Source organism: Scomber japonicus, chromosome 23 (assembly GCF_027409825.1).
Source record: "Scomber japonicus isolate fScoJap1 chromosome 23, fScoJap1.pri, whole genome shotgun sequence".
Classification (NCBI taxonomy): Eukaryota; Metazoa; Chordata; class Actinopteri; order Scombriformes; family Scombridae; genus Scomber; species Scomber japonicus.
The window spans coordinates 11396865-11413664 of record NC_070600.1 but is presented as its reverse complement, the minus strand read 5'-3'; the positions used below and the strand labels follow the sequence as shown (position 1 = coordinate 11413664).

At 39.8% G+C, this 16800-nt stretch overlaps 1 protein-coding gene across 1 annotated transcript in view; it reads left to right on the top strand.

The window, feature by feature from the left end:
* Positions 1-16800, top strand: part of dock4b (dedicator of cytokinesis 4b) — a 111748-nt gene that overhangs the window by 83609 nt on the left and 11339 nt on the right. The window contains exons 35-47 of the mRNA XM_053313912.1: positions 897-990; positions 1333-1481; positions 2953-3039; positions 3244-3348; positions 3617-3758; positions 5387-5553; positions 7702-7788; positions 9292-9468; positions 12259-12342; positions 12906-13025; positions 13442-13563; positions 14513-14624; positions 16574-16655. Of these exons, the coding sequence (XP_053169887.1) occupies positions 897-990; positions 1333-1481; positions 2953-3039; positions 3244-3348; positions 3617-3758; positions 5387-5553; positions 7702-7788; positions 9292-9468; positions 12259-12342; positions 12906-13025; positions 13442-13563; positions 14513-14624; positions 16574-16655 (1528 nt within the window). The remainder of the gene's footprint in view (positions 1-896; positions 991-1332; positions 1482-2952; positions 3040-3243; positions 3349-3616; positions 3759-5386; positions 5554-7701; positions 7789-9291; positions 9469-12258; positions 12343-12905; positions 13026-13441; positions 13564-14512; positions 14625-16573; positions 16656-16800) is intronic.

Sequence of the window (16800 nt, the reverse complement as noted above, 5' to 3'; positions counted from 1 at the left end):
TAGATATAAAGCTACAGCCAGCAGTGAGTCAGCTAGACTAGAAGCGGGGGAAGCGAGATAACTCACTAATGAACTTCTTTTTTGAGCAGGTTTAAACAAAGTAGATATAAAATGTTAATTAGGGAGCTTTAGAGACTTTGATAGATGGATTTTTCTTTAACCTTTGGACAGATCCAGGCTTGCCATTTCCCCTCATTCCCACTCTTTATCCTTAGCTAAGCTGACCTCCTCCTACGTGTGAACTTTCCTTAATATTTGCATTGAGCCAAAAGGCTTTATAAAATCTCCTCTGTAGGTCTAACCTTCTTAACGTATTTGGCCAATCTTCATTTGTTCTAAAAAGAGGAGAATATAATATGATTGTTATAACTAGGTTGATTTTTAATCTTTTGCTGCTGTTATAAATCTTAACAAGTTTGAATCATTTTGGTGATAAAACTGTATGAAAAAAACATGAACTTTATTTAAGTAATTTGTAATGTTTTTTTTATTGTTGTATATTTTGTAGGATACATTTATCTCTCTGATTAACAGCCTGAAATTATATAGATGAATGCATTTAAATCCTTCTCTTACTGACATGACAAAAGACAGGTTTGTTTTTTTGTTATTTTTGTTTCCCTTTAATGAATCATTCTGCTTGTCAGGTTATCATTATGTAACAGCAGCCATCTGCAAAAGCACCTGGGTGTGTAGGCAGATGGATTAGAAGTCACTAACCAGCAGCTGAAATATAGTGTTACACTGCTGCTGCCATGGAACAATATGTCAGTTTTAAAAGATGTCCTCATTTGCATCTCCCACTCTATCTACCATTTTCATAATCCCTCTCTCTCTCTCTCTCTCTGTGTGTCTCTCAATTGTCCTAAATCATCACCGCCCACTGCTCCTGTCAGAACTTCTACAAAACGGAGTTGAACAAAGAGGAGATGTACATCCGCTACATTCACAAATTGTACGACCTGCACCTGAAAGCACAAAACTACACAGGTATGCCTTAGGGAATAACCCAAACATAAAGTGTATGTCAGTATGGGTGAAACATTATCAATTGGTCTACAGGTATGTGTTCACCCTGATGCTGTTTGACGTTACTGAAATTGCCAGTCATCCTTACTCTCCTTTCATATGTGTATCCTTAGGGTACTGTTTGTCTGCATGTTTTGCACTGAACTGCTACCATGACTCATTAAAAAAAAAAGATGAGAGTGCGTCCTGACTGTTTCTCTGAAAATGCTTACTGCTGCTTTGAGATGGATATTTTTGACAGTAAGTGTTGCAGAGGTTGAAAATGATCTCCTGACTGTTTGTGTGTGTGTTTGTGTGTCACAGAGGCGTCGTACACCCTGCTGCTGTATGATGAGTTACTGGAGTGGTCGGACAGGCCGCTGCGAGAGTTTCTCAACTACCCCATGCAGAGCGAGTGGCAAAGAAAGGAGTATCTGCATCTCACTATTGTTCAGAACTTTGACAGGGGGAAGGTGAGCTGAAACATACAATTGTACCATTTAAAAGTTTCCCATTTATTTCAATGAGTGTGTTCACGTCCAAACTTTTGACTTGTACTATATATCTTGACTATTAAACCGAAACAAGAATATTACTGTCTTCAGCACATTTGGAGCACATTGCCGGTTTACTCGCAGGCAGGGTGTCACATGCATGTTTGTATCAACAAGCTAATACATGCTAAGCCGCTGTGAAGCCAGAGTACGCTTCATGCTCAGTGCATGTACATTTTGCTAAGCTGACAACCAGCAGCATGTCATCTTCTCATACATATTCTAAAATGCAAAAAATACAAATGTACCTCAAATTCATACCTGGTGTTGAAAAAGAATCGCAGCCAAACTATTAATGGTTCATTTCGAATAAATCCATGTTCGGCATAAATACAGTGATTTTTAACATAACAAGCATGAACAAATTCATTAAACATTAATACTGAAATGCAGCAGCAGCAGCAGGATGGAAGTTCCCCGCTTGTTTAGTGGAGACGTGACATAATTCACAGGAAATGAAATCCCTTCTTAAGAGGAAAGTAGTGCACGGCTGTAAGCTGTGCAGAGCTACAAAAATGCACGTCACTGCTGGTCAGACATTCAATTTCTCCCTATCATGAGCCGTGACAGCAGCTCAAAGCATCAACAGCTCCTCCGTTTAGTCAGATGAATAGCAGGCAGGTGTAATTAAAACAGGATCTGTAATGTACCACAGTATACTACACCTTTCCTTTCAGAAGCGTTCTGGGAGATGATGACAGCAAGACTGACAGGTGAAGCATGACATGCATGGATGGTTTTAGGTGTCAGCAAAGAATGAACAGTGAGATTGGCAGCTTGAACACAGCTCAGCTGACTCAGGATGTAGCAGCATTTCACTTTGTTACTTAACAGATTTTTCATCAGGAAGCACATTTTGTCTTTCAGTCTTTCTTCCCCCGCCTCACCCCCTTCCTCTGATGGTATCTTTTTATCCTAACTACCTTTCTCATTGTTCTGTAGTCAGGACTATTGAAACTCTCCAAAATTACACACAAAAAACCTTCAACTTCCCTCATGAAATAACATAGCTCTGCGGAATCATTAAAACTGCTCTCCTCGTTAGTCATAGTCCAATTTTCTTTCACATTCACGAGCTATGCCATCTGCCGGTGCTGCCGCACAGGGATTAGAAGGCGGTAGGAAAGGAAAGCTTTTCATTTAATTAGCAAGATGGCTGGGTGCTGCGTGTACCTGCATGAAGAGGTTATATTTGACTCGCCATGATATTGTTGTCTCACTATTGCCATCCAGTGGAGGTAATGCAGTTTAGCAGCCCCCCTGCAGAACACATGCCGTGTGGAAGTATCATAAAACAAAGATTTGTGTTCCATGCAGTTGCTTTCACTAGATTTTAGAGCATGACTTTGATTGAGTGTATGCGCATGTGTGTTTGTGCCTCTGTCCTCAGTGTTGGGAGAACGGCATCATCCTGTGCAGAGAGCTGGCTGACCAGTATGAGTCTTACTACGACTACAGGAATTTGAGCAAGATGAGGGTGAGTTAAAGAGTTAAAAACATTTCCTGAAGAACGACAGTTTTAAGTGACTCATTTGATTCTGAAAAGCTACCATACTCATATTATGCAACTACAAATCTGCAAATTTAAGATACTGTAACTACTCTTTGTCAATGCCAAACCAAACCCCTGGTTCATTGTTGTTGGTTCATATATAATGTTGTCACTGATTCCCATTGCCAGATGATGGAGGCCTCTCTCTACGACAAGATCATGGACCAGCAAAGACTTGAACCTGAATTCTTCAGAGTGGGATTCTATGGAAAGAAGTTTCCCTTCTTCTTGCGGGTAAAGAAATCTCCATATTCCCACTGATCCATGAATAGCAAGTTGAAGACAGTATTACTTTTACCCTCTCCAAAGAAGAAACAGGCCTACAGGAAGAATTAACTTTTCTTACGTAAGACTCATTCAGTGTGAGGTGACATTCAGCAACTCTTATTCAATGCCATTTAATGATGTAACAGGGCCTGTCCTTGGTGAAGGCCGCAGTAGCAGCGTGTGACCACTAGATGTCAAACTAACCCCACACTGCCTTTTCCTTGCCCCTCTGCAGAATAAGGAGTTTGTGTGCCGCGGCCATGACTACGAGAGGCTGGAGGCTTTCCAGCAGCGGATGCTCAACGAGTTCCCCCACGCCATCGCCATGCAGCACGTCAACCAGCCGGACCAGACCATATACCAGGCAGAAGCGCAGTGTATCCTTGGCAATAGAGAGAGGGGTACATACAAATTCATTCACTGAGTGTGGACACGTCTGTCCATGCTGAGCAGGCACAGTCAGACGTGTGGAAATGCATACAAATTGACTACAGCACAGTGCACATGCATATGTACACACATACACACACAGCATGCCTTGTGTTTGCATGCACACAATTGCCAATAAAGAGACACAAGCTATTAGACCATGCCTCTAATTTACAGGAATGCACATACTCTTACTGTACTGTATATAATGTGAGGTATTCAGAATCAGATACTAGAAAGTAGAATGAAAAACATATGCATCAACACAAACGCAAGGTACACATTTCCTCTTGAGAGACCTCAAAAGCCTTATTTTGTTCTCCTGCATTTTCAATGGATTTATTCACTAAACAGCGTCTTCTCGTCGACCAGCAGCCATAATTCAGTAGGGAGAAGCTATGAGTTGATAAAGATGTTGCATTCATCTGGGTCACCTCAATTATTATCGTGCGCTCTAAGCAATAAGCTTCTCGAGCAGCAGGGAGGGCTATTACCCTGGGCTATGTCTCAGGCTACAATCATAGTCCTCTGATTGGGCTTTAGGTTAACATTAGGTTTACTTACTATCATAATGGTTTAAGTAACCTTTCTAATTTATCACACCATTGTTATTTAAATAATCATCACACCTTGAGCTGTATTGTTAATTTGCATTACCTGTGTTCAAATTCAGCTGCGCTATAGGGGAGGTTTTTAATTATTCACACAAATGTATGGGACAAATGTTGGCCTATATAGAGGTAGAGGGAGCAGTAAAAGGCAAACATAATGACACAAAGACTGAAGAGAGCAGCACTAAATTTCTCCCTTTTTGTCTTTTTCATAGTGTTTTTATGTGTGATGCACTTTCCATACAAGACAAGACAGCTAACATCTGAATAAATTAGCATACTGCTGTTATTCTCACATAACGGTAATCAATAGAGTCTCTTCTGCTCACCCATCTGTATATCCTTGTCACAAACACTCATGCATATGAATGTTTATATGTTAGCTGTCTCAACTCATATTTCACCGGTAAGGCTGCTCATTGTGGTGCGGGGGGGCTTCTCACTGAATCACTTACGACGACTCTTCCCTCCTCCACTGCTCACAGTGACAAGTCTTTGTGTGCTTTTTCCCCCTTTGTTTAAGACAAAAGCTTTCCAACTTTTTATTCCGCATTGCTTTTTTGTTTCTTTATTTATTTTCTGTGTTCTTCATTTCTGGTTGTACCACGAAGTAGAATTCAAAGTAGCTTTAGAAAATAGAGAAATTGCTGTTTTTTGCACCATTTGTCTTCTTGGTGTGTAGTACTTTTATTCAGATCCAGGTAATGTTGTGGTAGCTATACAGTAAGTACACCCTCAGCAAGGTGTTGTTGAAAATAAAGTATTTATGTAGTATTTGTGTAAGTGTGTGCATGTCAAAGTGCACACACAAAGCCACACATTTCACCATCCTGAGTGTGTCCTTGTCCCCTGTGTGCGAATCCCCATCTTCTTTCGGGTCACTGAAGAATGCTTGTCCATTTTAGTCTGCAGTGCTTTCCCCTCTGTCTCTCTCTTGCTCTTTCCTTAACTTCCGGTGCCTCCAGACCTGCAGATCTACGCCGTAACCCCCATCCCTGAGAGTCAGGATGTGCTGCAGAGAGATGGAGTGCCTGACAACATCAAAAGCTTCTACAAGTTCAATCACATCTGGAGGTTCAGATATGACCGGCCCTTCCACAAGGGCACCAAAGACAAGGAGAATGAGTTCAAGGTACTGGAAAAAAGGAGGAATTTACGTGTATTAGAAAGACAGATAATGATGAATGTACAGTATGCAACAAAGCATTTAGACACATACATACTTACATACATACATTCAGTATGTACGATATAAACACATGTGCAAAGGGGGCAATATGTGATTTACTATCAAATAAACAGGCAGGAAGATCAAGTTCTCTGGTATATTGCAGAAGCTAGAATTACACTTTTATGATCATTAGCATTTCAGTGCCGCAGATTTGAAACAGCGTCATTTTTCTTCCCTCTCTACCTTTTTCATCAATCGTGAGCTTGTGTAGAAGTGATGGTTTGAACCTGCGCTCAGGTGTTAGCGTGTGTGTAATGCATGTATTATTCATTGTGACACCCGTATCACTAATTACACTCAGAAACTTGGAGTCAGAGCTGTGTACAGCTTTGTAGAAATGAACTCTTTACTGTCAATTCAGTCATACAAATGCAGCTGTACGTAATCTAAACACGTACACACAGACACACACCACACAGACCCTGATATTAGGCTCATAAATATTCAAAACTAACACACGCGCACACACACACACACACACACACTCGCACACTCCACGCAGTCATTGCATCTCGGTTCCATTAAGGCTATTTGGCTAAATTTAATCATGATATCACATTTCCATCAGGGCTGGATATCTCTGCCCCTCGGGTGGGAATAATATGTATGATAAACGTTCGCATGGTGACAAGAGTATGAAGCAACCAGAATATGGTGTGATCAGTCATAATAAAAAAAGAGAAGTGAAAAGGCTGCACAAGCTTCTAAAATTCAACAAAGAAGTTTTTTATCTGTATAAAAAAATAACTTTGTAGAAAGGTCAAGGTTTTGGTTTTTGTCAGATTTTCCTTTCAACTTCTTGCTGTTACACTGTAATACATGTTTTTTTTTTCCTCCAAGTGGTTTTCAGGTGGGTTTCTTGGTCTTAAAAAGCATAAAATCAATAAAAGGCAGCTGGGTTGTGTAGTGAGTCGGAAGACCCTTCTTCAACCTGAGGACACTGGATCGATAAGCTGTGTCAGCACTCATCAGCTCTGCTGGAGGGTCCTTGAGCAAGATGCCAGACTCTTAACTAAGCCTAAAATAAATTAAGCTTTACTGTGTCAGGACTCACCTGCCTGTGGAGCGGGTCCAGTAGAGGACAAAGCTTCTTCTAGTGTTTAGAAAAAGAATAATCATTTCATGATGTTTTACTTTTTAGACAAAGTTAGTGTCCTTTAAAATAAAACTTATCTATGTTGGGTTAAAATGAGTTGAAGCTGCAGTGAACAAGATAGATTTAATTTTGCATGAGATCCATAAATAAGGTGTTGTATTTTTTATATTGATAGTATTTCTGGGTCTTGGAATACTGGACCTTACCTGAACTATTTCTTTAGATTAATTAAGGGATGAATTGATATTTTAAAAACACAGAAACATAGAAAATAATGAGCATCACATTACTCCACGGCTCAAGGTAAAATCTTTAAATTGCTTATTTTATCCACACAACAATCTAAATTCCCCATATGTTTAATTTACACTGACATAAAACAGAGAAAAGCAGCAAATCCTCAAATTTAAGGAAGCTGAAACCATGGACTGTTTTTACATTTAACTTGATTAATGGCTTTGTTTTTTAATTGTTTCTACACTATCAAGAAGACAAAATTATACGTTGGTATTAGAAATTCCGTACGCAGAAAATACAACATTCTTCTTGCTTCTTGACATGTTTACAACAAACAGACTGTAGTGGAAGTGTTTCCTAAGGTGCTCGATTCTGGTGTGAATAGATTATGTTAATAGCCTGCAGTGAATGCTAGAGTTTCCATAGTTTACGTGCTGTCAGAATGACCTTGTAGGATGTTGGCATATTGACAAGCATGCTGGCTGACAGGATAAGTGGTGCAACATGAATGATGATATGAGATATAAGACATGACATCTGACCTACACCTAAAAGTGGGTGTTTGGCAGTAGGTGTACTTGATGTGTTTTTCTCAAACTATATATGGGTGATTAAATTGTGTGGTGACAGCTAGTGTATGTGTGTATCAGGCAGAAGTAGCTATGTTTTTTTTTAAGCATGTTTAACAATAAGGTTTATATTGTGTGTTTATGCAGAGCCTGTGGGTGGAGAGAACAACACTGACTCTGGTCCAGAGTCTTCCGGGCATCTCACGCTGGTTTGAAGTGGACAAGAGAGAGCTGGTGAGTGTGACCTCCTCTGATAAAATAGCCATGAAGACATAATTACAACACATTTTACGCAGGGGGGACACTGTTATACACTTTTATTTTGCAGGTTGCAATTTAGAGCACTGCCAACCAACAACTAAGTATTGATCCAAGTCATTGTACTGAACATCAATAATGATCTAGGTCATGAGTTTGGGGCTATTGGATACATTTCATTTCCTCCATTGGATTGGATCACCCGAACCCCAAAAATCAATGGTTTAGCTTTGATTACAAAAATGTCAATCTTGTTGGAATTGATTTTTATATTGGGGATTTTTTTTCCAATACATTCATTTGAATCTAGTCCATTCCCATACTGTGTTACACATGAATCCCCACAAAAGCTTTCCGTCTTGGATCTTCTCAGTCAGATCTCTAAGGAGTGGGAGGATTTTAAATGCTGTTTTGTCCAGCGTATGCAAAACATAACACAGTGTCTGTCTCTGTTGGTCTCAGCACATATTCGTTAGTGCATAGCTGCTGAGCCCGGTGTGAAATTGTGGATTGTGAACCCACTGTTATTCTATGATGGTTATGCAGTGCAATAGCATATGAAATACCAGACTGGCAAAAGCTCTTATTAGCAAGCGGATTAAGCTTTGTTAGAGAGAGAGAGAGAGGGAGGAAGAAAAAGATGGAGAGAAAAACCTGCAGGATGAAGGGAACAACTTTTCTGTGGCTTCCATATCCAAAAGTGACCATATATAATAATTTTAGTTTACTTCAACCTGCTAAAGTTCATTTTTCACATTAACAGTGAATCAAATGATCATGTGTACTGTATGTGAAAGGTATCGCTCACAGTGATAAAACCACAGAGTATTAAAACCAAATTCAGCACTCTATGGACTGTTAAATGTTGATTTTATGGCCCAAGATGTCACTATTTTGAGTCAGTCTTACCGCTCTTGTCTCCAGATGCGACAGGCAGCTGTCTCCATTAAAAAACCTCTGCTAAATGTATTGTTCACTACTTTCCCAACATCAAATTTAAGACACATCAAGTTAGCATCTATCTGGTGAACATCATAAAGTATTTAGCAGCTAAATAGCCTGATGTTTCCCTTAGCAGTTGGTGGAGACCAAAACAGAGCTAAAAGGAGAGTGAGTATTGGACATTCTTCAAACAAATGCTGATGTATCTCATATCCATTGGATGTGTAACTGAGCAACTGTTTGCTATTTGCAGATTTGCCCAATTAAGTGAAAAAGTAATGTTTATGCTGCCCCCAAGTGGTCAAAAATGTGTTAATACAGGTGTAAAGATTTGTCCTCTTTCATAATTCATTTTTTGAAAAAGGTGGTGGGAATGTGTTAATGTTACAACTTTAAGTGGAAATATACAGAAACATTTTTTGTATGCAAATGTGTAAAACTCTTTAGTAAGGGTTAAGTAAAAGTCTTTCAGAGTCGATAAGCTAAGTCTGTTATTAAATACACTCTTGATTTCCTCTTCAATCTCTCTATTTGCAGGTGGAGGTTAGCCCACTAGAGAACGCCATTGAGGTGATCGAGAATAAGAACCTACAATTAAGGACATTGATCACCCAGTGTCAAAACCGGCAGATGCAGAACATCAACCCCCTCACCATGTGCCTCAACGGGGTCATCGACGCCGCTGTCAATGGGGGGCTGGCCCGCTACCAAGAGGTATGGATGGATAGATGAAAGATAAGGTTGGAGGATTTTAGAGACTGAGCAGGAGTCCAGCGATGACATATGAATTGCCTAATGATGCATGAAGGTGGGTGTAAGCGGGGAGATGTATGGACAGAGACCATTTTGCGGCGGGAGGAGCGGGTGACCAGATGGATGGAGAGATGGATGGATGTATGATTGGCCGGGTGAGGGTTTGGTCGAACGGACAGATGTCTGGAGAGCAGGGGAAGGTGGAAGTAGGGAAAATTAGATGGATGGCTGGGTGGTACACGAATGGGTGGGTGGAAAGGGGAGTTGGTTTGATGGATGGATGGATGGATGGATGAATGTGGGGAGAAGGAGGGGTCAGGTCAGAAAAATGGCACATAGAGGAGTGAAAGGAAGGAGGAGAATACAATAGATGGCTAATAATGGCTGGATGAGTAAGATTGGAGTGTTTGTATGCACCTGTCATAAAAGACAAACATACGTTGACGGAAATAAATGGAAATATACTCAATCCAACAGACAAGCTTTTACATATACTTCATATCCCAAAGCTCCATTTCCAAAAGAGCATAATTTTTTTCTTCTAAGAGTACAATTTCTTAAGCAGCCAATTGAAGAAAGGACTAAAAATCTACATAAGAAAATGGTTTTTACCCTCAACAAACTGAGTGGACTCAGCGACTTGCTCTGTGTCGCATAGCAACCACCTTTTTCCACTGAGAGAGCGTATGTAGGGATGCACGTGCATGCCTGTGTGTATGTGTGTGCGTGCGTGTGCGGTATACTGCATGTGAATGACTGTATATTGGTTTTGTGCCTCTGTGTGGAAGTAGCCTATTAAGGTTTGTAGGATACTTGATAGAGTCACAAAGGCAAGGGTCGCTGAAGTTCTTTCCACTCTTACTATCATTATTTTATTAGAAAAATGCTTCTAACATACTTGTAGAGCAGTCCATTACTTTAATCCACTCTTGGCAGGTTAGTGTATATCTTTTTATGTATCTAATTGGGTAAATGGGATTCTTCTGGGCTAAAAACTGATTTCTTTCAACCATTTCAGTGACCGTTTGCATTTACATATATGTATAATATGGAATAACACATTTCAATGACTTCGCACGAGTTGGACACAGATGCTGCAGCAAAAACACCCGACACTCATTTTTCTTTGCAGGACCCTACAGAGCGCGACGCAAAGCTATTAATTTCCTCGCGTAATGCCGATTGACAGCTGCGGAGGTTTTACTCGGCTACAAATGAAGGAGAAATTGTCATTATTAATATTCAGATTTATTGCTTTAGTTTGAGTCGGAACCCTTAAGGGGGAATGTTGTCTGATTTATTTCCCCTCCCCTCAGTGTTCCATCTCTAATTGGACTTTTCTAATGATTAACTGAACCACTCCATGGTAGGGTCTCACTCCCCGCAGCCGGACGAGAGATTTCCATCATTTTGTAGAAGTTTATTGATTATTTGTGCTACCGTTTCCGGAGGTCCTAGGACAGGATTTCCTTCTGAAACGCATCACCTTTCTGTTTAGAATTACTACCTTGGCACTGTTACATATGTACTTTATAGTACATCAACTATAAAGAGTGTAATAATGTTTATGTGAAGAAATATTTTTGATTTCATGTCCATCTGTGCTGCATGATGATATAAAAGAGGAGCGTGATATCACGTTCAGTGCATACTAATACATTCTATCATGATAAGGATTTCCAGCTGAGGATGTTTGTCTGGAATAATAATATTCCTTGTTTTATTGAGGAGTCACAGTCTGAAAGCCAAAGACGCCTGCGTTCATTGATAGGGATCTATGTGTGCTTTCTTGTGTGTGACTCTGTGCGCGTGTTTGAAGAAGCAGTAAGAAATCTTTTCCCTTCAACTGTCAACTGGCTCTGTCTCTTTGGAGATAGACAGCTGTGTCCTTGGTAGAGGAACCGTGCTGATCTTTTTGTGAACTCCTCCTTTACCTTTCAGTCCATCTTTTTTTTTTCTGTGTGTATGTTTTCCTCTGTGGCAGATTTTGAAAGCAGATTTTGCGCCAGCTCTTTCATCGGCTTGTCATCTCCTCTTTGTGCACTCCGATGCAGATTGAAAAGGATTTACCATAATCTGTAGACACATCACAAGTGTTGATGGTATTGTAAACAGCAAGGACCTGGCGTTGAAATGTATGGATATGACAAAAACAGTTATCATCATTCAAAGCCGACCAGGGCATATTTAATCTTATCTGTTTCTCCTCTGAGTCGCCTTTTTGAAGGAAATGTCTGAGAAAAAGAATAGAAAGCAAATGCTGTAAGCCATAATCAAAAAGTATGACATTTCTGAAGAGACGTGATCTTTAACAGGAAGCAGAGATATGAATAAAAGCCACATAAAAAGGCTTATAAAATCCAACCAAATTGGCTCCTAAATCAAAGTAAAATCAGTCCCGTAAGATCACTAATACTCATTTAGCACAACGTTTTTCTTTTTCTATTTTTAGTCTGTGTTTAATTCTGGTTCCTTTCCTGAACTTGATATTAATATCACAACACAAGAGTCTAAACCGGCGTATTACTCCCCATTTGACTCAGATGTTGGTTTACTCTTTTTGCCTCTTTTGTCAGTTTTGTGTCAATGTTTTTTTTTTAGGATTTAACAAAAAAAACAACAACAAAAAAATACATGTGGACACTTATTTACTGTGTCAGCCCAGCAGGGATTCAGGTAACACCGCAGTGCAGAAAGTCTACCGCTCCTGGTGTGTGCATAACAGATGTCGTGCATTTTGTCTCCACGCAGGCCTTTTTTGTGAAGGACTATATTATGAATCATCCTGAGGATGGGGACAAGATCGGGCGACTAAGAGAACTCATGTTTGAGCAGGTTTGTAACAGGAGATAAAAACAGAGTGTATACATTTATGCTAAATCTGAAATACTGTCTTTTAAAAGTGATGAGCAGAGATATGCCACCTTATATCGAACAGCATGTTTATCATCTAACATGACAACAGAATTATATTATTTATAGTATTTGAGCTTCACAGTTCTTTCTTGACCTTGGACACAATCTCAACTCAAGATCCACTTACTGAAAAAGCAAGAAAGTGAACCTTGAGTTAAGGCTGTGTTGTGATTTAGTTGAGAATTGAATATAACGTGTGTATCAACTGGTAGGGCCCTTTATTTTTAGATATTTATCCCGATCTTCTTTACAAATTGTTCTTGTTAAAAAGTCATAAAATATGAAAAGAAAAAAAGCCAGTTCACAATTATGATGGATAATATTTGCAGGGAATTTATTAACTTGCAGATTTATTCCAATCGAGCAGGTTTGCAGCAAATCAGCAGATATTTAGCATTTTACACGGATGAAAGAGTTGTTTCATTTTGAAATAATTCACCTTCAGATGTTGTCCAAAACATAAACCAGCTTTCGTCTTGCAGGCACACATTTTGGAGTATGGCCTTGCCGTGCACGAGAAATTTGTTCCTCAGGACATGAGACCTCTTCACAAGAAGTTAGTGGACCAGTTTCACTTGATGAAGTCCAGTCTCGGCATACAGGTAGGCCAGAGGTCATGTTTTGGGTGGTTGACACCTCTTGATGCTACACATTTCAGATTTAATGAGGGATTTAAATTTAGTTTTAGTTGTTTAAGTTAAACACAAGTTATTTCAGCTAATGATCATCAATCACATATTAGGAAGATTAAAACAATCCCACTTGCGTAACATCATTTTCCTCAAATCATTAACTGAAGTCTTTAATAGAAGCACTCACTGTATGTGTCGACTGAAGCCGACCGCTGTGTTCAGACTTGCATGTGAATGACCCCTCTGGTCCTCCGAGGAGAAAGCTTCCTCTCATTAAACACGCTTCCTTTGTCTGCATTTGTGTGTATTTTATTTACGTACCTCACGCTGACATGAAAAAAGCATTTAATTACGTGCACTTCCTCTTGTTCAATTTGAAACCCCAGGAGTTTCCGTCTTATGTGCGTGCAAGCCCGGTTCACTTCACCAATGGAAGCCCACGAACATGCAGGAACTCTGTGCCCAACATCATTAGCCCAGACGGTGGCAGAAGTGTTACCAGGCGAAGGTAACAAACTTTTGTTTTACTGTTTAGTTAAGAATAGATCTGTGTCAGTGACTCTTTCTGTATATTATAATAGAGATCAAAAATATCAAAAAAGGGATTTTGCTTCAGTCACAGGATATTTTTTAAATCCCTTCCTTGTTCTAACCTTCTTTGCTTTCTCTTGATGCGCCACTCTTAACTGCCAACCTCAGTCCTGATCTTACCTCCTTTCTATTATTTTACTTTTTTGAATCCCTGCCTCACCTGAAACACCAGGCTCTGTTCCTTTGCTCTCTTCTTTTCTCTCTTCCATGCCAGTGTGGCTCCATCTGGGCATACAATAGGTGGGGGCGGCTTGGCTGGCCCCCACAGGGATATTTCTGCGTGGCTGCTGCCAGACCAGCAGGCAGACTGTGCGTGTATGTGTGTTTCTGAGTGTGTGTGTCTTTTGATGTGTTCAGTGACCCTGCCACTCTGTCTACCTGCGACATTCTGTCTCCACGGTCTGATCCCAGAGGGGCACAGCCACACAGAAAGACACAGGCACACACATCGCAGCAATCTCCCAGTGACATTTCACATTTTGCTTACTGAGTCTTGATTTATTTTTTTGTGCTCTGTTTGACAACACAAAGCCAGGTTACATCATCTCGGTAAAGATTTCTGTTTTAACCTTCCTTTATACAGGTTCTCTAACTTTTCTTTCACCCTTTTAGCTTTTTGACAGAAATATGATGATTGTGATTAATGATATGCTGTGATTGCTTTATTGATTATCTTCTTCTAATCTGACATTTTCTGCTTGTTTGTCTCCTGCCTCCTTTTCGTCTTTCTGCGGCTCTCGCTGAATTTTTGGTAAGTCAAACCTCTCAAGGGTAATGATGAGACATAATCCCATTTCATCTCCCCCTCTCCTCAAACACATGGTAACTTTCTCTCTCTGTCTGTCTCTCACCCTCAGTCTCCTCAGCTACCCTGCGGTGAACCGCTACTCCTCGTCCTCTCTGTCATCTCAGGCCTCCAACGAAGTCAGTAACATCACAGGGCAATCGGAGAGCTCAGATGAAGTCTTCAACATGCAGGTAACCTTTCCACCTCTCTCACTCCGTTGTACACAAAGACAAACAAACAGTTGCCAATCAACACACCCACACAAAGGCTGTTTAAGTTATAGATTGAGTCAATATCCTGAATATTTGCCCTCCTGCTCCCTACCTTTTTTAATCCCCCTCACTCTAATGTCTCTCTCCGCCTGCCCTTTTCACTCTCTGTCATCCTCCCTGCTTGTTCAGAGCTTTGTCCAGCCAAGAAAATTGTCATGATAATGTCAAATAAGGACACACTGCTTTGTGTGGTCTGTCCAGGGAGCTCGCTGGATTTGGGCAATAATCTTAACTTGATTTGGCCAATTCAAGAAGCTGCCGACAACTCCTGGCAAGCTGTCTCCCGCACCTGGCAGGCTTGGAAATAACAGGAAGCAGAAAAAATCATGAGAGAGAAAAAGCTGTCGTCAGGGATGTGACTGAACCTTTTATCCATAGATCTAGTAGAATTCACTGAAAGGTGATTCTGAAGATGAGTGTCATTATAGTTCATTCCAATTTACAAGGTGCACTTTCACCATCCACCTCCCAGAGATACTACTTTTTTACTGTTTTTTTTTTTACTTTCTTTTTTTTTAATAGCAGCTTTTTTTCTCTCTTTTTGAGAATGGCTATAATGACGGAAATGATGGGAATGTATCACATGCTCATATTCACATAGTTACATAGAACTAGCAGCCTACAAGTCCCAACAAAGCACACTTCAAACTCTCAGATATTTTAAGACCCATTTTGTCTCAGCCTCTAACATTCATGCCCATAGCTAAGATCCATTATGTGAAATGATGATACATGTATAAAGTAGCTTGCTGCATTTCACATTAATTTAACAATCTAGTAAACTAACTCAACAAACTAATGGCAAAGCTAATACCAGTATAAACAGAACTTTAAGATTAATCAAAGCTGTTAGCAGAATAATATCATACATATTAGTTCACCATAATAATTATAATTATAATAGGATATAATAAATATTGCAGATCATTTTTGGAAGTATGCTTATACCAGGAATTAGATGAGATGTCTTATCTGTATTGTAGATATGCATCTATGGACATCAGCCAGTTAGCTTAGGCTTGCCGCCATTGTGAGGTCGCTAGGCAACAGGCACTCACAGGAAGTCACTACCCCTTGCCAAAAAATAATACAGCTCACAACCCCAATAAAACCACAACATGTGGATTCTAAACTTTGGACTTTTATTTGTACAGATTAAACAAACAAGCTATAACATGTTAATTAGTTAATTTATTAGTAGACTTTAGACAGATTGTGTTACTTTTGGACAGAGCCAGGCTAGCAATTTAACCATGTTTCAAGTCTTCATGCTAAGCTAAAGTAACCTTTTATAACGAATTAAGTTTCCAATAATATTTACAGTATATATGACACTGCTTGCGTCATATATACTGTACAGACATGAGAGTGTAATCAATATCCTCATCTAACTCACAGAAAGAAAATGAATGGATTTTCCAAAATGTCAATTTAAAATAAAGTAGTTAAAATAAGATAACATTTAAAAAAGGTTAGTTTGCCATTTTTTCTAAAGCAACTTCCTGCTTCACAGTTGCTCTGTTACATATATTCACATGTGGTTGCTCCTTAACACTAACGTTATTTTCTACTTTAATGGAAGCACTTGGATTGAGTTGAAATTGAGTTTGACAGTTTTTGACTTTGAAGCCTTGCAGTGCTAGTCAATGAAAAAACACAGTCCCCAAATTACACTGTGATCATCTCTTTTGACATCAGAATAATTTAAAACATTCCTTTAGCCACTCCAAAGACTCCATCACAGACCTCTAGACTTGATATTGCATTATAAGATAAGTTTGTAAAATGTGTATATTAAAGTTCTTAATGCTCTGGGTCATGATAATGTAGGAAAAGTAATTATGTTATCATTGTCATCCCACCTACAGCCCAGTCCGTCTACCTCGAGCCTCAGCTCCAACCATTCTGCCTCTCCCAATGTCACCAGCTCAGCCCCTTCCAGTGCCAGAGGTGAGACTGCAGGATTCAATTCAATTCAATATACTGTACTGTTGTTGGCTTTGAGCTGATACTTCAATCCAAAGGGACTCAAACAGAGGAAGCAGACAGGGGCTCAGCTAGACACACCGAACAAGGGGACTGAACCTTTTGACCT